This window comes from Alosa sapidissima, chromosome 6 (assembly GCF_018492685.1).
Source record: "Alosa sapidissima isolate fAloSap1 chromosome 6, fAloSap1.pri, whole genome shotgun sequence".
In the NCBI taxonomy this organism is placed as follows: Eukaryota; Metazoa; Chordata; class Actinopteri; order Clupeiformes; family Clupeidae; genus Alosa; species Alosa sapidissima.
This window is the reverse complement of record NC_055962.1, coordinates 21,235,100-21,254,486: the sequence shown is the minus strand read 5'-3', so window position 1 is coordinate 21,254,486 and position 19,387 is coordinate 21,235,100. Positions and strand designations below refer to the sequence as shown.

Sequence of the window (19,387 nt, the reverse complement as noted above, 5' to 3'; positions counted from 1 at the left end):
CACTTAAAACAGACAGAAAAAGGCAGAGAAACTGTGAAAACAGCTTTCAAAGAGCCTGCAGAAGGAAAGAGGATAAATTCAATGAGTGAAAGGGTTAGAGAAATACAGTAAAGGAAGACCAGACCTCTCTCTCTTTCTATCTATCTGTGTGTGTGTGTGTGTGTGTGTGTGTGTGTGTGTGTGTGTGTGTGTGTGTGTGTGTGTGTTGCCGCACAGCAGGTGAGAAAACACTTGCGCCCAAGCGAGAACCCTGGGGATCCAGACGACGTAGGCGGCTTTGGAGAAAGCTATTAATCACGGACTGCAGCACAGGCTTCGGGGAATAATATCCAATTTTCTCCTTAAATGCTGCGATTCAAAGGACATCCTCGGGCGGCGTGGCTCTGCAAGTGGATACACTCAGCAAAAGCCCAGACAGGGTTACAGGCTGCACAGCATGCCGTTAACTCTGCTGAGGTCACCACTGTATCACATACTGTACAGTATCTTATGGTATAACATATTAATGAGATGAATTGGCCGTGACTGTATCTATTTCCATTATTATTATAATTCCATAGTAATTGTGCATAATCAAGTGGTGTTGAGATCAGGATTCATCAAACTCATCTGACCCCTGAAATCAAAAAATGGTGTTTGTTTGTGTGATTTTTCTCAGAAATGATCGAATTGGAAGAGCCATAACGCAGTGGTAGCATGGGTGGTCTCTCTGTACCACACACAGTTGCAGGGCCCATGAGGACACAGATCTCTGTACCACACACAGGTATAAGTATAAGTATAAGTATATATACTCTTTTGATCCCGTGAGGGAAATTTGGTCTCTGCATTTATCCCAATCCTGAATTAGTGAAACACTCAGCACACAGTGAACACACAGTGAGGAGAAGCACACACTAATCCCGGCGCAGTGAGCTGCCTGCAACAACAGCGGCGCTCGGGGAGCAGTGAGAGGTTAGGTGCCTTGCTCAAGGGCACTTCAGCCGTGCCTACTGGTCGGGGGTTCGAACCGGTAACCCTCCGTTTACAAGTCTGAAGCGCTAACCAGTAGGCCACGGCTGCCCACAGGTGCAGGGCCCATGGGCACCCAGGCTTGAGTCCACTCCCAATCTCTCTGTCGGACTCTTTTCCTGCCCACAACAAACAGAAAAAGGATGCTAATTGTTGAGTTTTGGGTGAGGGGGGGTCTAAAGACTTTGGGGGTCTCGGCTATGGTCACCCCTTAATTAAGACGTTGGGGGTCTTGGCTACGGTAGCCCCTTTTGGGCTCTGAGTGGGGGAATGCTGCTCGTACTGATCTGCTGGTGTTCCATGGCGTAGGTGAGGTCTGTGGTCTCGTCCCCACCTGGGTCCGAGCTCTCGGCGTAGTGGATGCACTTCTGCACGGCGGCCACAATCTGAGGGGAGAGAGAAAGAGAGAGTAAGTTAGTCTCAGCAGTACAAAAGGCAGCCATCACACACAAGTGAGGCGGGGGATGCACAACACAAGAGACAGAATGTTTAATGACGACACACAGTATTGGCACTGCTGTGCTGTGGTGGCAGGCATGACGTGGAGGATAATATGTTTGTTTGTCAATTTTGAATTCATCTTCTGCATCACCCTTAAATAAATCAAAGATCATTTAATAAAAAGCAAATTGATTCTTGATCTTATTTGGTGGTAGCTGCTAGATTACAGGACAAAAAAAGTTCAATAACCATGAGATATTGGCACTGACATAATGCACCTAAGCTAGTCGCAATACAACACTGAAACTAGCTGTTAGCATTATAGTATCTACAGTGTAGGGCAAAAGGTGAATAATGTGCAGTATTCTAGCCAACAAAGTGTTTTGATGGTGCTTGGCAGATGCTAGGAACAATGTGAACCCAATAAAGCAGAGGTAATCACATCTCTCTCTCTCTTTCAGCATCATCAACTACTGTGTCATGGGTGTGTCCGAAACCTGCAGCAATAACGTAGCTCTCCAACTGCTCTCTGATTCCTTACAACAGACTCAAAGTCGCTGTGGCTAACTGAAAAGTCTCTTATCAATTAGCCTAAGTGTACACAATGATTTTCTTTTGTAATGTCACTTGCTACCGGCCACAATATTCCATTAACCTCAATAAATGGTAAAAATTAACTTATATTAACTATTATTAAGCGCTGAATCTATGTGTGTACTGTACACCACGAGTGACGATAAAACATTTGCTTGTCAACAGCTGCCAAGCAAGTCATATGAGCACGTCCAAACTGTGCTGATGCAAGTGACCTGTGATGAGTGCTGTAAAATCCTTTCCACTGCCCTGACACCCCCGCCTCGTCTGGTCATTACTCACCACTGACTTGTACTTCCTCTCCAGGAGACACAGAACCACAGTCCGGCTGTAGTAGCCATGCTGCAAGATAAGGGGAAAGAGAGAGAGAGAGAGAGGACTCTCAGCTTAATTCCCTTGACCTTGTTCACTCTGAACTAATACATGATCTACAAACACGTTTCTCTACATTCGCTTCCTTGTAGCACGTAGTGCTTAGTTGTTGGGCTGAACTGTTGTTAAACTTTTGATTTGCTTTATGAACTGGAAGCAAGAAAATGAGATGAGAGTATAGTGCTGTTCATTTATTTACTTTGACAGAATTCATTTACTATTAAAAGCTAATTTGTCATTTTTTGAGATATGATTACATAAGCAACTAGTTTTGCTGTCATCCTAAAATTCATTTACTGTAAAAGCTATGTAAACATGTGAAACCATTGCCATTGAGGATGGAGAACAACATTTTGATGGTATATCACCATGTGAAGCCACATCTATCAACAATCGAGCAACAGTATACACTGTGTATCACCAAACTACACCAGATTGCTGGTAAACTTTCTGCATACCTTTTAGGTAGTTAGTGCACTCATTGTAGACCAAAACCTCTTTCTGATGCTCTGAAATAAAACAAAACACATAAACTGAACTCACCATCCATTTCTTGAACCAGATGGCCTTGGTGTCGAGCAGAGCAAGGAGGTGGAGAGGCTCTAGGACCCTCTCGGAGCCGTGGGGCCCCAGGCCGGGCTCCGAGTGCAGGGACAGTAGGGCCAGCGTGCTCTCCACGATCTCCTCCATATACCTGCTCAGCAGACGGACCACATCACAACACAACGCAAGGAAACGCAACACAACACAACACAACACAACACAGCACAGCACAGCACAGCACAGCACAGCACAGCGGTCACAAATAATACACAAGAATCTGAATTAAGGCACATAAGAAAATAAGAGATATACCAAATACTCCTCTATCTATGTGATTTAATTCACAGATTCACAGAGATTATCATAATGGTCCCTTCAGTTTGCTTCCACATTTTTTGATGGACAATGAAAACTGAGGGGGTCATGTGTCACAGCTTGTCTGATTCTAAAATGCCCTTAATTGGTATGAAAAACCGCTAACTCAAGGGGTGAACCTCCAGCAAACATGCTAAATAAGAGCCCCATTCTCTCAGATGCTCCCAGCAGTTTGGTTCAGCGCTAGAATGACTTCCTATTGTGTTTGTTAGAGGTCTTTATGGGGTGGCTCTTCCTTTTGCAATAGTGTATGACAGGAGGACCCTCACTTCTCTGGGTGGCGTATCCAGAATGAGGTCACTTCCTTTTGAAAGTCGTTCATCAAGCGCATCTGTAATGACAGAACATAAGACAGGTCATACAGGGACTCTCATTTTCACTATGTGCTGCATTCAAGTCAAACTGAAACGTACAAAAAAAAACAAGTAACAGCAGTGTACACATTGTCAATTCGGCTAGGAACTAAATATTTGAATAATGCTAACTCCACTAGTGCCTTCAGTTAGCATGAAGTATTCGTAGGGCATGCCTATAGACCCTTTCAACTGCATAAACAAACACATGCGTTTCCAAGGCATTTCCTGTGGCACAGAAAACAACAGTGAGTTAATGGCAACTTGGGGACAAACTAAATTAAAATTAAAAAGTATTAGGGTCGTCATTTTCTAGACCATTACAGTAAAGTCAAATTAATTTTCATTTCAAAGTATCTGCATTGGTTTTGAACCCTTGAACCGTAAACCCTCTAGACACAGATTGAAAGGATCTAATCCAGATTGAAATGGTCTATACATTACCTGTTTGAGGAGTCGTGACACATCCTGCCTGGTGGCATCCATGCCATCCGTGGCCACAGGAAAGCTCACTTTGTGGTACAGAAAGTCATTCTCCAAACTTTTAGCTATTCGTTTCAAAAGGCAGAGCAAAGAAAAATGCATTCAAGGTTAAATATCTCAGTCATTCAGCTGAAACACTCTTTATTCAGCACCGAACGTCTGATGAGACCACTACATTATGAGATTCATAGAAAAATCTAAAGTGCTCATGGACAGGAAAGCAGAGACAAGAGGGGGGGAGGATTATGTCTGGAATTATGTTTGGTTTTTAAACGTTCACATCTCTCATTGGAATTCTCCTAACCCTGAGGTGTTGTCAATGCAAGGGACGCGGTGGTCCCCTCAGGTGTGGAGTGAGGTGATTTACCTAGGCTGGTGTAGATTTCCCTGGTGACACTGAGTGGGCACGAGGAAAATGTTTTGGCGAAGAATCGCAAGACCTTATCCTGTGAAGGACACAAGCAAGAACACACAGGAGACAGCATTTAGAACATGGTGGCGCCATAGACACACACACGGAGAGAGAGAGAGGGAGAGAGAGAGAGAGAGAGAGAGAGAGAGAAGGAAAGAGAGAGAGAGATAGAAAGAGAGAGACTCTGATATTGAAAAGCTTGATATTACTAGGCAAATGATTGGACCTAACCAATATTGTTAAGCATTTTTAAAACTAAGGAGGCTAATTTTCTTAGTAGTTTTATAAAAACTATCAACAATAATGAAATATAATAAAAACACACAATATAAAAAACAAGCATTAGACCCGGCCCCTTAGTAACTACACTTCCAAAGGCATGGTATAGCTATATTAGTCTTAAATAAAGTATCATAATGTACTGATATTTAATGGTACTTCCAAATGTCTCAGTGAATGCATGCACACATACACATACTGTACCTCAGAGGTGTGAAAATAAACTGTTTTGCACATTTGCAAATGTGCGAGAAACCGACTGTGTTGTGTTCTGTATCTTGTGTTGCTCTATTTTTTCACGCATCAGACTAGCAAGGTTTCAAGGGACTAGGGAGGTTTCAAACCATTTTCATGCGATACTGTTGAGATAACCTGGGAATGTTTGTTCAATTTTCACCTGCATTTGTGAACAGTAAATATAGATTTCAGAAGGTCTCCATGCTACTATTTAGAACAAGACTTAAAACGATGGGAAGAGTTGCATACGTGAAAGTCGACAAAGAAATGTACATAATTATGTGTGTGTGTGTGTGTGTGTGTGTGTGTGTGTGTGTGTGTGTGTGTGTGTGTGTGTCTGTGATTGTGTGAGAGACAGAAGGCCAGAGGAAGTGAGAGTGTGTGAGAGTTGATGATGTGTGTCTGTGTGTTAGTTTTTACAAGGTCAGGAGGTGGTGGCTGGGTTGAGGGAGTTTTTTGGAGTGTGAGTTTATGTGTTGAACGTGTCTGTAGGAGAGGGCATTCAGGGTCAACTACATATGACGTGTAAGCGTGTGTGTGTGTGTGTTAATCATCTGGGTCCATATTAAGTTCATAGTCATTGAGGGCTGCAATATAGGTTTGTGTGTGTGTGTGTGTGTGTGTGTGTGTGTGTGTGTGTGTGTGTGTCGTACACTCAGGTCAGGGTCAGGGTCGGCGAGGGCTGCAGACAGGTTTCTGCGCAGGCCAGTCCAACTCTCACAGCTTAGTACGTCAGAGGGGGGAGCACAGCACAGAGACTGCAGGGCCTCCCAGCGCATCTGCACACACACACACACACACACACACACACACACACACACACACACATTTAATTAAATTGAGTATAAAAACATTCACATTTTTTGTCTGGCAAGAAAGGAAGGAAGTATAGCAGTCATTATAGTTATAATCATGTTGCACACACACTAACACGCGCACGCACATGCACGCACACACACACACACACACACACACACACACACACACACACACACACACACACACACACACACACACACACACACACACACACACACACAAACACACACACTTTATTTATTGAGGTTAAACAAGAGGTTAAAGACACAGTCCCAAACAAATCTACCAGCACAAAGCTTTTCTTTCAGAGTAAAACACAGACACTGAACCCAGAGAGAAAGTCATGATAGAACAGGGCAGCGGGCGTACCTCCTTGGGTCTGCTCGGGTCCAGCTTGTCAGCAATCACCTGCAGCTGCTCATGCTTGATGAAGGCATAGCTCTGAGGGAGGGAGAGAAAAGCATCTGTCAAGTCAGCAGTGCATACGCAGTACCACAACTCAGCTACCACCAGGCGAGCAAAAAAAAAACACCCATCTGCCTAATATAAGCAATACAACACAGAGACGCAGCGGTTCCAGAAACCGTTCCATCCCGTGTGAAGCCCCAGAGCAACTGAGGTGCACGTTAAAGTGACACTAGTATTTATGTTGGAGAATTGGGGTGTTTGGGACTCGCTGGTGACGGCACTTTTTCTGTGCTTCTCTCCCTCAGATGGCTTTTGCCCACGTTAGCAAATTCTAAATTAGCCTTGAGACAGTCACATTGCAACACTCTGGCTTATTATTAAATGAGGTTTCGTTGAAGGAATTGTGTTTATTTTTTACTTGTGCTAATCACTCTATGCTTCTTTGCTCTGATATTTTACACTATTTTGTATAACATACAGTATTTTATTAACTTTTAAAATTAGTATTATCAATTCAGCCATCAACAGGCCTTTTTGGGTTTATGTACAATAATCTCTCTGATATTTGAAGAATTCTCGAAGCGAAATGATAAAAGAACATTGCTAACCTGCAAGAGGCCATTTGCAAGTACAGTGAAGGTCTTTCATTAACATGTGAAGAATGCTAGCAAAGTCATGTTATAATTCCAAATGAAGACACAATGAGTTGATGTAAAATCCAATGTTAATCCAATAGACTTAGCTACTGTATATAAAGCAGGTAAAAATCTTAAAGCCGGCTGAAGATTAGCTGAAAAGTTCTTTATTCTGGATGTTACAGCAGTGTAGCCACGCACAGCACTCAGCATAAAATGCTACTAGTAAAGCCAAGGCACAAAAAGCACTTGAAATTATAAATCAGTAGTTAAATATAGGGACTGAATATGAAAACAATAGGTTCTCCACAGGTGTCTGTCTGGAGTCATATCGGGGGGAGCAAATGGTGGAAGGGAAGCCCAAATATGGCCTTCCTGGGCGGATTCTCTGAATGATCTTTTCAATGTAAATGTCTTGAGAGGGGGAAACTATTAATTAAATACACCACTTGAGGTGGAAACATTCTGTCTGGTTACAATAAACATCCTGTCTCATTCGTCTGTTTTGGCTGAGACAAAAAGACAATAATATGTTGGAAACCACCAATATTCTACACGCACCATAAGATATGTGCATTATGCGAGCTTCTGTCAGCCTCACCGCCTTATAGAACAACGTACACTGTTAGTGTAGATCAACATTTAGAATCCAAAAACTAATGCATTTATATTTCAGTGATATTGCAGTGATATTTCCAGTGTTGCAAAACCCTGTCTAAATGTTAACAGAAAAGGGAAGTTGCGCATAGTCAGGTGCCCAGACAGACAGACAAAGAGCCAAACAGACAGACAGACAGACAGACAGACAGACAGACAGACAAAGAGACGGACAGCTAGACAGGCAGAGAGACAGACATACAGGCCTACCTGGTTGAAGGAGGAGTCGCTGTCAGAGCAGTTGTCGGTGTAGTGGCTGCTGGACTGCTCACGCTGGCTCTTGCGGTGCATCTCCTCCTTCTTCAGCTGGTCTTCCTCAAACTTGTTGATGAGCGACTCCACCACCACCATCATGGTGTTCTTCAGGGTCTGCATCATCTGCTTGTATCTGCCGGAAATTAAGAATGAAGAATTAGGCTGTGAAGGCCATAGGATATGCATGCAGAAGAAATATATTATATTGATAAATACTGTTATATCTGTTTCATAGAGTTTGAAAGCCTCACTGTCTCATAACATCCTTATTACATTTACATGTAATCATTTAGCGAATTATTGTATCCAAAGCAACTTAGATATGTCAATTATATTACAAGCTTTGTCTGTCTGTCTGTCTGGCTCTTTGTCTGTCTGTCTGGGCACCTGCCTATGCACAACTTCCCTTTTCTGTTAACCTGGAGCAACTTGTGGTTTTAAGTGCCTTGCTCAAGGACACAATGGTGGGAGCTGGGAATTGAACCCACAGCTTTTCAGGCAACTGCATGCTAGCCCAGCTCCTTAACCACTACGCTAATACTACCACCATATCACAAGTTCCAGACAAATTTGAAGCTCAGCCTTGTGCTCTTACTTACGAGACTATATGAACGAATGTAAGTAACTGAATGAGTTGACATACTCCACAGACTCTCTGGTCTTCCTCGTCACAGCATGCACGAGTGTGTCTTGTCCCGTGCCGATGGCATGGCCCTCTTCCTTGGCGCAGTTCTCGGACTCCTCATCAATTACAGCTCCAAGGCTGCTCTCCACATACTGCCGCAGGTATTTAACAAACTCATAGCTGGACCACAGACAGAGAGAACAAGTGAGATCAGTGCTTCCTGAGCCAAGCAAATAAACCATTAGAAGACAGGGGACTAATTAAGAAAAGTCAAATGAGAGTGTCAAACATTCCAGCCACTTTAATTTAGATTGGCAAACAGCAGCCAACACCCTGATTAAAGACCTCAATAAAAGCGCCCATGAGTGAATGAAGTTTTGCATAAACTAATTAAAAATGGCAAGTAATTTTGGCTTTTTAAATACAGGATCCGAGCACTACTTTACTGTCATTGATGAAAATAATGACTAAGAAAGTGTAGACAAGTTTTGTACATTTTTACTAAAAGCTTACTTGGACTTGAACCATTCATAAACATCATGATCCAACTACAGAGAAGTTAGGAATGAATTTAGGTATGCCTATTCCTAAATGTCCTTCTAGATCAATTAAGTGTCTGTCTATCTATCGTATGTATGCATATACATCTATCTATCTATCTATCTATCACAATTTGTTGCATGGCCTTCTATCCCGTCATGCTCATTTGTTTCGTGGGGGCTTCTCTTATCCATTCGGGCTATCTCACACTTGAAAGTTGTCTGCTGTAACGGCCAGCGACTCGTCTCACTTGTGAAAGTTCTTGTCTGTCTCCTCCAGGTGCAACAGGATCTCCTCGGCGCACTCCACAGATGGGGCTCCAGAGATGCGGTCTTTGGTGCTCTTCAGTAGCTGCCTCAGGAGAGACTGCAGTTCCGCCTCGTCGTCCGCCGAGAACTGAGACATGCCTGTCTAATGCCTAAGGAGTCAGTGGACAATTGGAAAATATTTTGACATTATCTAGTAGATGAGAGTGTTGCCTGACCTGACAAGCCTCATTCGTGTAGGTTTACTGTCAAACTCTATGCTCCAAACACCAAGTACTTAGGAAATCAATCAAGTTCACTATTATTTCGCTAGCTGCTACGTTAAAGAGTAGCCTAACCGAGGACCACCAGACAGACCACTTGCACAGAGTTTCCCTGTCAGTCCTGTTTGTGCTGCTACCAACGAAAGAAGGTCAGCTTTATGACATGCGCAACCTACCAAACTTATGTATTTTCCATGCAGTGACTCGAACCAGCAAACAGCATCCAAACAGCAATTACTATAATTTATTTGCAACCATTAGCTAACGTTGGGTTGCGTTATTTAGTTGTGGTAGTGTGCAGTAGCTAGCCCAGGAGCCTAGCCTGCTTACGCTCTCCCAGTTTAAGCCTACTATAACAACAACGATTAAGGCAGTCAAGATGTTTCAAGCGATAAGGGCAGATTTTGAAGCTGTGCTGAAATAACAGTCATTAATGTAGACGAACGATGTTAGGTACAGGCAGAGCCCCCTTATTAGACATTCTCTGGTACAGGTTAGGTACCACTTGCTTCCTTGTATCGGAAGTCTCTATGGAAACAGCATGGCGCGTGGAATTGTGGGAAATCCATGTTGGCATACGTTTGCCCAAGTTTGCATCTAAGTAACCATTCAGAAGGAAGAGACGTATTAAAATGATGCAATAATACAACACACCGTACAAAATACAGTAAATAGTGTTGGATAATAGTAAGTACAGCAGCTACATTGTGCTTTATTAGTGTCTGCGACTTTAAGTACGTTTCCCCGAAAGGTCACGTGGTTTTGTTTGTCAAAATCTCTTCCGGAATGGGATGCGCAAGCCCTTGTGAAGCCTTGTGAAGCTGCAGTTTGTCACCTTATAGTTTTTGCGTTACAACAACAACTTTAATCCAGTGTTTAAATACGTATAGGTGCGTATAGGTTGATGAGCTAGTAGGGTACAGTATAGTTTGTAGTGTAGTACACGCGCTGTAGTGGGATAATTCCTAATTTGCCAGTCAGTTAAACCTAAACTCGTGACAGCTATGGCTGCGGTGGACAGCTTTCACCTTTTGTACAGAGAAATTTCGCGGTCCTGCAATTGTTATGTAGAGACTCTAGCCCTGGTCGGTGCATTGTACACAGCCAGTAAAGCGGTCATTGTAACTCGGGACTGTTATAGACTGCTTAGACTTCATTTTATACCTCGACTAGTCAATAACAGAGACCTTGTGCGGTCATATGGAGAATGGGCTGTCATTTATGGTGAGTAGGCTGTTGGTTGTTCTGTGCTGTTAATACTCTCCTTGTTTTAACATCAGACTGATTTGATGAAACACGTTTCACACTGGGTGAATTGCATAGGCCCATCTAGCCTATCTCTCTGTCTAAATCTGTGCCCAAACCTTTTCTTGCTTTCTTTGACATAGGGTCATCCGAGACACTGGCAGTAGCATATGCCGAGGAGCTGGCCAAGTATGGCATCAATATTATTCTGATCAGCTCTGATATCAGAAGTCTGACCAGCACAGCCAAGGGCCTCTCTGAAGTCTATGGTGTGGAGGCCATCTTGGTCGAGGCAGATTTCTGCCGCGGTCAGTCTGTCTGCAAACCCATCCAAGACGCTATTAGGGACAAAGACGTGGGCTTTGTGGTAAACAGTCTGGACACCTCTCTGAACCTCCGTCAGAGCTTCACGGACCTGTCGGAGGGAAGGCTATGGGACGCACTGAACAGGAGCATCACTGCAGCCAGCCTGGTGACACGCCTGGCTCTACCTGGGATGGTGGAGAGGAGACGGGGGGCAGTGGTAAACATCTCCTCGGGGGCCTGTAGCCGACCCCTCCCCAACAAGGCAGTACTCTCAGCATCCACGGTCAGTTTCATAAGAAGATTAGAGTCTCTGATTACAGGCATTGTTCTAATCTTAAACCTAAGGCGTGTTTCCATTATGGGATTAAACACAGGTGTCTGCGGAGAAGCGTCAGACTTTGTTTGTCTCTGTGTCTAAGACTGGACCAAGGTCAATGTCTAGATGGCCTCAGTTCAATTTTGGTTCGTCATGGAAATGAGCTATTACAAACCGAATGTAACAAACAGTCCAAACACCAGCGTTTGCGTTTCTTAAACCACAAACAGATTTTAATGATATATTTGTTCATGTTGGATTGTATTATGAGTTTTTCATGCATTGGTGTTTGACAAAAAGCATCCACATTCCACACAGATCTCACAGTCAAATCACAAATAACAACCATTAAACCTTACAGTCATTAACACAAATGTATTCATGGCACAGAATGTACCGGTATACAGAGTCTGAATTCCCAGAGAAGCAAGAGCAATATCTATGCAAACGTCCTAAAGGCATTCCAACTTTAAATTAGCTTGAAGAGTTTGAACACAAAAGTGCTTGACTGCCACGGAGGTAACCTCTGTGAGTGGTTGCGACCAATTTCCCTGAATGTGGAATTTTATAAGGCTTGTAGTTCTGAAGGGACATGCAAGGTCAGCCAAGCACTCAGTCTTGTTTGCTGTTGAAGTTTAGACACAAATCCCTTTGGATTTCCTGTGTGAAATGAAACGCTTCTGAGCACATAGTCTCCTGCCCTAACTACTCTGCACTTCCCCTCTTGTCAGGCTTACCTGGACTACTTCAGCCGTGCACTACACTACGAGTTTGGCCACCGGGGCATCTTTGTACAGAGCTTGTTCCCTTGTCGCGTGGCCTTGCAGGCACCCGAGGAGGGGGGTCGGGAGATCACAAGCAGCTGGCTGGTCCCTCCAGCTCAGGTCTACGCCCGCCATGCGGTGTCCACTCTGGGTGTCTCCCACCGGACCACTGGCTACTGGCCACACTCCTTACAGGTACGGTGCGTTGAGGCACGGCATATCTTTTTTTTCCCATTTATAAATTTATAGTTATGAATTAAACATAGATAAATTATTAAAGCATTGATCCATTTATTCAGGTAAATAAAGGAATCGTTTCAGCCATAGGCACAACAGTATGTAGATGACTTGGACATTTGATAAGAGTGTTGGCTTTATGCACATGTAAAAGCCCCCCCCCCCCCACACACACACACACACACACACCAACCAACCACACACACACACTTTCTCACTCTCTTCCCGTACACTTTCCTGCAGCTTGGACTGGTCCATTGGGCTCCTGAGTGGCTGTGGACGCTGGGATCCCGTATGCTGGCCACCACTGCCTGAGACGGACATCTCCACCCAGGCTTGGATGGTTCTCCATGACTTATCCTTATGTTGCTCCACTGAACAATTAGGTAGAGTCCACCGTCTCCAGTTTTAGAACTAGAGTCTGGTATCTCCATAAAGGTTCAGATAAATGGTTAATTTACTACGCACTCTTTCCATTCCATAGAGGTTGTTGTGAGGTATTATGTGTTTTTAAAACCCTCTATGATTTAAGCCTCTTGTTGTACCATCATACAGTGTTAATTTGCAGTGGTACAACAACAATTCTCTTCTTTCATGCAAAAACAATTCCAAGTCCTTGGATATTGCATATTTATTTTCCTGTAGGTGTGATTTGTGGGAATTGATAGGTTGATTTGAGAAAGAGTGTTTTACTCTTTAGAAGACAAAGTCATTTCAAAGAAAGATCAGGTAGATTTTCTTTGGATTGATTGTGGTTTCTTTGAGAAACTGTACTATTTAGGCTGGTTTGACTTGAACTTCATCTAGATTCAGTTGTGTTATAAACAACTATTTAACATACACATGAGCACTCCATATGAACAGAAATGGTAGTGGCATAAAAAATAAATACATAAATAAAAATCTATATTTAAAGTGGTGTGGTGTTATTAGGCAATACCAGTGATCTCTGATTTAACACAATCAGTGTCTGATTTGTGTATTTGTAAAGGCAGTAGATCCATAGCAGTCTGGCTGGAGGATATCAATCCCTTCTGTGCTTCTGTCATGAGAATTTGGAGAACTTTAATAAACAAGTTTGATGCTTCACATGTTGTTGGATGTTTTTAACATTTAAATTGTGTGTAGTCTTAATTATATTTATAATTAGGGCAATTCGATGAAAGAATGAAAGAACTGATGTACAACTTCAAAAAAATTAAGATAGATAGATAGATAGATAGATAGATAGATAAGGAATGGAAATATCGCTATGAAGTTATGCTTCAGCTATAAAGAAATACAACAAAAGTCTATGCATGTGTTTGGAATGTCAGTTTAAATACTACAGAGTGCCCTACAGTAAGCCACTGAATAGTGGTTATTCACTAATATAGTGCACAATGTAAGGGATGAGTGTCTGTTCTGATCACAAGCTGTTTGATAAAATAACAAACATGACGGCAAGCATTATGGGAGTTGTAGTTTTGTTTTATTTTGACTGGAGCCACAGCAAGAATATCCTTATCCACTTCATCCCCGCGGTCTTCTGCCACTCTGCAAGACAAGACAGCCTGTGCCAAGACCTGGGATTCACCTTTCTCTCTGAGGTAAGCATAAAAAAAGTATTTCTAAATAGTCTGTATGTACATGTATGTGTGCATAATGATGTTTATGACAATGACATCATATGTATTTCTCTTAGTAGTGCATTATTTACAGTTATACAGTAATTTCCTATGTATTAGTCACATTATGTTTAAGCTGCAGGACAGTGTTTTATGCAAGTTAAAAGAAACAAACCCATATTAATACCATATTACTGGCCCCGTTTATTAACCTCATAGCTGAAGAAATTTTGCAAAATGAATGTATAAACCCCGGCTAATAGTTGGGAAATTACAGTATGACGTATGACCAAATAGGATTGATTGCACAATTGGTATCACAAAGGCAGATGACTAACTTAACACTCTGAAATATAAATATTGTATATTGTATGTTACTCTATTCAAATGTTCATTAGGATTTTCAAGCAAGGCATTGAATTTTCAGTCAAGAAATATAGTTTATTTAAAAATATTAATGATTCATTAAAAGTCAGTTTCCTAAGCATGAAACCAGACTGGATGAAATGAGAGTTATACATCTTCACATCTATACATTTTACACATCTTCTTTTAGCATCTCTTTCTTTATGGATTAAAGCCTCAATATATATCAATGGATACTTGGATACTTCAAGAATAAACATGTGCATGTATAACTATGTATTCTAAGAACTCTATTTTTGCCTTTTTAATGTAGTTATAAATGTGGCTGTACAATACTTCAAAGTCCCATTTCGCTTGGCAGTTTCTGGGAAGTTTGAGATTATGTTAACACAATTAGAAAATGTTTGGGTTTCAACAAGACTAAAGCCTTGATTTACACCAGATTTGAACTAGCTGTTCTTAAACAAGATAGCCACGAATCCTGGTTTTATCAATCAGCATAAATGTTGGTGCAAAAGACTTGATTCTGTCATCCTTGAGGTGCAGAACCCTTCAAATTAAATAAACATAGGGCAGAAAATGAGATTGCAGGTCAGTGTGTTCCCAGTTACCATCCCGTATCTGATAAAATTACAACATTTTCTTTCTCCTCTTTCTACGTCTCTCTGTATGTCCCCTCTCTCTTTCCTGTTTCTCCCCCTCCTCTCAACCCCCCTCCAGGTGTTCCCACAATTAAAACAGCTAAACTGGATATGGGTGAGTGGGACTTCCTTGGCCGGCTGCTAGACAAGGTGCAGGCCCACTCCACGGTCATCGGGAAGATCTGGCTGACCGTGCTGTTTGTCTTCCGCATCCTGGTCCTGGGGACGGGCGCCGAGAAGGTCTGGGGAGATGAGCAGTCCGACTTCGTCTGCAACACCAACCAGCCGGGCTGCGAGAACGTCTGCTACGACGACGCCTTCCCCATCTCGCACGTGCGCTTCTGGGTGCTTCAGATCCTCTCGGTCTCCACACCGACGCTGGTCTACCTCGGGCACGTGCTGCACGTGGTCCACGTGGAGAAGAGGACTCGTGCCCGAATGAGCAAGCAGGTCCCAGATCAGCAGGTCAACTTGTTCCTCCTGAAGGGCTATAAGGTGCCCAAGTACAGCAAGGACAACGGCAAGGTCAGCATTCGCGGACGCCTCCTGCGGAGCTACATTATCAGCATCTTCATGAAAATCCTCCTGGAGGTGGCCTTCATCCTGGGCCAGTACTACCTGTATGGCATCACGCTGCACGCCCGTTATGTCTGCAGCAAGTTCCCATGCCCACACGAGGTGGACTGCTTCCTGTCTCGGCCCACCGAGAAGTCAGTGTTCATCTGGTTCATGCTGGTGGTGGCGTCCATCTCGCTGCTCCTCAACGTGGTCGAGATGGTCTACCTGACAGTCAAGAAGATCAAGGAGTGCCTGAATCGGCGGCAGGACTACACGGTCACTCCCGTCACGCCCGTGCTGGAGCGGCGGGACCTCAAGGCCAAGGAGCAAGGAGTGATCGAGAACTGGCTGAATAGGGACGTGGAGCTGCTGCAGAAGAAGGAGCAGGCCACCAAGAGCGTGACGTCTGAGGACAACAGCGGCAACATGGAGGAGGTGCAAATCTGATCCCGAGTGGCAGAGCAGTCTGCGCAAACATGCGGTACTCCCATGCGCTCGCCCGCCAGTGTAAACATTGCCTGAGAGGAGGTCGCGTGTCTGGATTGAGTGTTTAGACACATGTCCAGAGGCAGTGACTCAGTAGCCCAAAGTGTTTTGTAAACATAGGCTGTTCTTTCTATTAGCTGCATGAACTGCATAACAGAGCAGACAGCAATTTTGACTGCTTGTTTTGTTTACTTTTTTCCTCATCATTCATAAGGTACTGTATATGTTTGAGTGGAAGTTTGTGTAATGTCATATTTTCAAATAAAGTGCATGCATTTGGATTACGAATGGATTATGATCTTGAGTGTGTGTTCACTTGAAATCATATTAGGGTGTTCACGTATTTCTATAAAGAGTTACTATACAGACCTCTGGTCATGGTCAGAGTCTGTTAACGCACTTGGAATGATGACAAGTAAGTTTTTTTGTAAGTTTGTAAAGTACTCAGAGGTAAATGAGTGAGCCTATGTACAGCATTGGGAACATAATCATTAAACCATAGACGAAATGAGTGACTGACAACTTAGTTAACCAATGCTTGTGGTCCAAGACTCATAAATAAAATGTTTTTTTCTGTTATCCTGCTAAGATATAGATAAATGTGGTGGTATAGATAAATGTGGCGTCTTTGCTTCATACAAGAAAGAAATGTCATACATAACTCTGTCAATTATTAATGATCCATGGGGAGTAAGTCTGTTCAAAATCCAGCCTCTCTTTTGCTGATCAGACGTGACAGTTAGCTATATTCTGAGGATTTCGCAAGATTGACGAGGGCCAAAACTCAAGGTTCAACCCCAGCAGGTGATTAGTTGGGTTGAAGCTGTGCTGGAGGAAAGAGTTTGTTTCAGCTCAAGGTAAGGTACAAAAAAATATGAGTTGCCTTATTCACTGACATTGAAGCCTGTTGCCTGTTGTTATTACTTTCCAAAGACCATAAGAAAAAAATCTCTTCTTTTTTCAAAAAAGTCCAAAAAACTTTTGTCTAAGTTTAATGATTATTGTTGTTTTGTTGCACCATCACTGTGACCGTTTTTTTTTTTAGTTATACTGGAGCCACATGGGTTAAAATTTTATCAGCAAATGTGTCTTTGAAAAAGTTGTTGATCTTCAATTTAAACTAGTGAATGGGATTTGATTGTTGCTTTTTTGTACTCAGTTTTTCTATAAGAATGGATAGCTGTAATTCTTCAGACGGTTGTTTGCTGTAGAATCTCTCTAGAAGCTGTAGAATTAATGCTTGAATTTTATCACACAAAAAGTATAGGTAACACTGACAGCAGACTAATGCTATTTTGTTTGATTTTAAATAGGAGAAACTGAACATAACAGAAAATGGGGGATTTAGGATTCCTTTCAAAGCTGCTGGAAGAAGTCAATAACCACTCCACAGTCATTGGAAAAGTATGGATGACCGTCCTATTTTTGTTCCGAATCATGGTTCTGGGTGCCGGGGCAGAAAAAGTGTGGGATGATGAACATTCTAATTTAGTGTGCAACACGCAGCAACCTGGTTGCGAGCAGGTGTGCTACGACTGGCAGTTCCCCATCTCCCACATTCGGTTCTGGGTGTTGCAGATCATCTTCGTCTCCACGCCAACCCTGATGTACCTCGGCCACGCCATGCACATCATCTCCAAGGAGAACAAGCTACGCGAGCGGATCCAGAGGCACGAAGAGAACGTGAAGTCGCCCAAGTACACCGACGACAAAGGCCATGTGAGGATCAAGGGCCAGCTCCTCGGCAGCTACCTGACGCAGCTCTTCTGCAAGATCCTCCTGGAGATCGGCTTCATTGTGGGCCAGTACTACCTCTACGGCTTCGTCATGGTGCCCATGTTCTCCTGCTCCCAGTCGCCCTGCCCCTTCACAGTGGCCTGCTACATGTCGCGACCCACCGAGAAGACCATCTTCATCATCTTCATGCTGGCCGTGGCCTGCGTATCCCTGGTGCTCAGTGTGGTCGAGCTTTTCTTCCTCCTCTGTTCTAGGGTGCGATGCGGCCGTGGTGGTGGTCGCCACCGCCACGGTCTCGGCACCACCGCACCACCACACTCCGGCCCACCAAGCTGGACCCCCCGCATGGAGCTGGACACCGTGGCCCAGAACCAGCTCAACACGTTGCACGGTGAACGCCAGAGCCTGGGCGGCAGTCTGGACGGCGCCAAGGATGATAGGCTGCTAGGGGGTCACTGAAGCTGATATGACCGTCACAGTTCCATGTTTTGTGTTTGATTGTCCTGAAAAGTCACATATATAGGAGATATTCGTCACAAGGCAGTGTCTGGGAAGTTTTAACCTGTTCATGTTTCAGGAGAGAGGTTATTTTGTATCTTTGCATCTTGTCTCCATGATATTGGTGAGATAGTGGGTGTGAGGGTATGATTGTTGATCTTGTGTTAACAAAACCTTGTTGTGTTGATTACGTGCTGCCTGTTGTAAATCAATTTTTAAGTTATTGAACTGTCATGTGTAAGGTAACATTTTTGCACAGCATTTGTATATAAGTCAGAAAAAGGTATATGTAGAACATTATATTTAGATAAGCATTGTTTTGGGACAGATTACGTATTTATCATGCAAATACTGTAAAAAAAAATGACTGTGTAAGTTTCTATATCTTGTGGATCTTTGACACTGTTTTCAATAAAAAAATAATTTCAAATCTGAGCTCTGGTGTGAAGCCTTTTGAGATGAACCTGGACACTAATCCACCTAAATATTCTGGAATAAATCAATTCCTCCAAATGAATCTGCACAGCATGTACAGAACATAAGCACAATTGCCTATAAAAAAAATAACTGATAAAATGATGATATGCAGACTGCAAAAAAGTAAGCACTATGGAGTTTTGTTCTAAAACTAACTACCAAACTACTTAACCAACCTTGCAAACATTACCAACAATTACCACAGTAAATGCCCAGGGGTAATGAGTTAGCACAGACAGTCTTCATAAAACAGAACTCATCTCTATTTCACCTTTCTTATTTTTGCCTAGTCAAGAGATTAAACATGTCAACGTTTCGGCCGCAAGGCCTTCATCAGAGCATTACCAATAGTTACTAATTGGCACTGACTGAAGCTTGCTGAGATGTTAACAGGTGTCTGTTGGTACTATCGTCTGTGATGTTGTGCTATGACAGCTTTTACATTATTTGTTTGCTGGGTGTTCCTACTCAAATCACAGAACTACGTGCATAGGCGTGACAGCTAGTGGTTTGTTTACTCACATAACTATATACATTCACATGACCTGATACCCATGATATTATATCAAGCTTTAATTTGA

General features: G+C 43.0%; 4 protein-coding genes across 7 annotated transcripts in view; 3 read left to right on the top strand and 1 right to left on the bottom strand.

The window, feature by feature from the left end:
• Positions 1–10,103, bottom strand: part of tbc1d32 (TBC1 domain family, member 32) — a 64,067-nt gene extending 53,964 nt beyond the window's left edge. For 3 of the 4 annotated variants that reach the window (XM_042095986.1, XM_042095987.1, XM_042095990.1), the window contains exons 1-12: positions 9,745–10,103; positions 9,290–9,457; positions 8,518–8,679; positions 7,830–8,007; positions 6,289–6,360; positions 5,754–5,879; positions 4,540–4,618; positions 4,134–4,237; positions 3,606–3,667; positions 2,962–3,112; positions 2,329–2,388; positions 1,295–1,397 (exon numbers count right to left, since the gene is read on the bottom strand). In XM_042095986.1, the coding sequence (XP_041951920.1) occupies positions 1,295–1,397; positions 2,329–2,388; positions 2,962–3,112; positions 3,606–3,667; positions 4,134–4,237; positions 4,540–4,618; positions 5,754–5,879; positions 6,289–6,360; positions 7,830–8,007; positions 8,518–8,679; positions 9,290–9,444 (1,252 nt within the window). In that variant the 5' untranslated portion in view covers positions 9,445–9,457; positions 9,745–10,103. The remainder of the gene's footprint in view (positions 1–1,294; positions 1,398–2,328; positions 2,389–2,961; positions 3,113–3,605; positions 3,668–4,133; positions 4,238–4,539; positions 4,619–5,753; positions 5,880–6,288; positions 6,361–7,829; positions 8,008–8,517; positions 8,680–9,289; positions 9,458–9,744) is intronic. The other variant, XM_042095989.1, reaches the window with a different exon arrangement.
• A 177-nt stretch (positions 10,104–10,280) lies between these two features.
• hsdl1 (hydroxysteroid dehydrogenase like 1) lies at positions 10,281–13,525 on the top strand. Its single transcript, XM_042096046.1, has 4 exons — positions 10,281–10,792; positions 10,957–11,402; positions 12,167–12,394; positions 12,680–13,525. The coding sequence occupies exons 1-4, from the start codon at positions 10,573–10,575 to the stop codon at positions 12,749–12,751; spliced, it is 966 nt and encodes a 321-aa protein (XP_041951980.1). The 5' UTR covers positions 10,281–10,572; the 3' UTR covers positions 12,752–13,525.
• A 215-nt stretch (positions 13,526–13,740) lies between these two features.
• gja11 (gap junction protein, alpha 11) lies at positions 13,741–16,382 on the top strand. Its single transcript, XM_042096047.1, has 2 exons — positions 13,741–14,025; positions 15,130–16,382. Exon 2 carries the CDS (start codon positions 15,162–15,164, stop codon positions 16,053–16,055), a length of 894 nt encoding a protein of 297 aa, XP_041951981.1. The 5' UTR covers positions 13,741–14,025; positions 15,130–15,161; the 3' UTR covers positions 16,056–16,382.
• Positions 16,383–16,817: 435 nt separating this feature from the next.
• On the top strand, positions 16,818–18,764 carry LOC121712072 (gap junction Cx32.2 protein-like). Its single transcript, XM_042096048.1, has 2 exons — positions 16,818–16,951; positions 17,408–18,764. The coding sequence occupies exon 2, from the start codon at positions 17,430–17,432 to the stop codon at positions 18,288–18,290; it is 861 nt and encodes a 286-aa protein (XP_041951982.1). The 5' UTR covers positions 16,818–16,951; positions 17,408–17,429; the 3' UTR covers positions 18,291–18,764.
• The last annotated feature ends 623 nt before the right edge of the window (positions 18,765–19,387 follow it).

What these genes read in the sequence shown, in the direction of transcription:
- hsdl1 (XM_042096046.1), top strand. Translation starts at nt 10,573, where the DNA reads ATGGCTGCGGTGGACAGCTTTCACCTTTTGTACAGAGAAATTTCGCGG. An exon ending in AGAATGGGCTGTCATTTATG is followed by an intron (nt 10,793 to 10,956) that starts GTGAGTAGGCTG and finishes TCTTTGACATAG; the next exon opens with GGTCATCCGAGACACTGGCA. An exon ending in ACTGGCCACACTCCTTACAG is followed by an intron (nt 12,395 to 12,679) that starts GTACGGTGCGTT and finishes ACTTTCCTGCAG; the next exon opens with CTTGGACTGGTCCATTGGGC.
- gja11 (XM_042096047.1), top strand. Translation starts at nt 15,162, where the DNA reads ATGGGTGAGTGGGACTTCCTTGGCCGGCTGCTAGACAAGGTGCAGGCC.
- LOC121712072 (XM_042096048.1), top strand. Translation starts at nt 17,430, where the DNA reads ATGGGGGATTTAGGATTCCTTTCAAAGCTGCTGGAAGAAGTCAATAAC.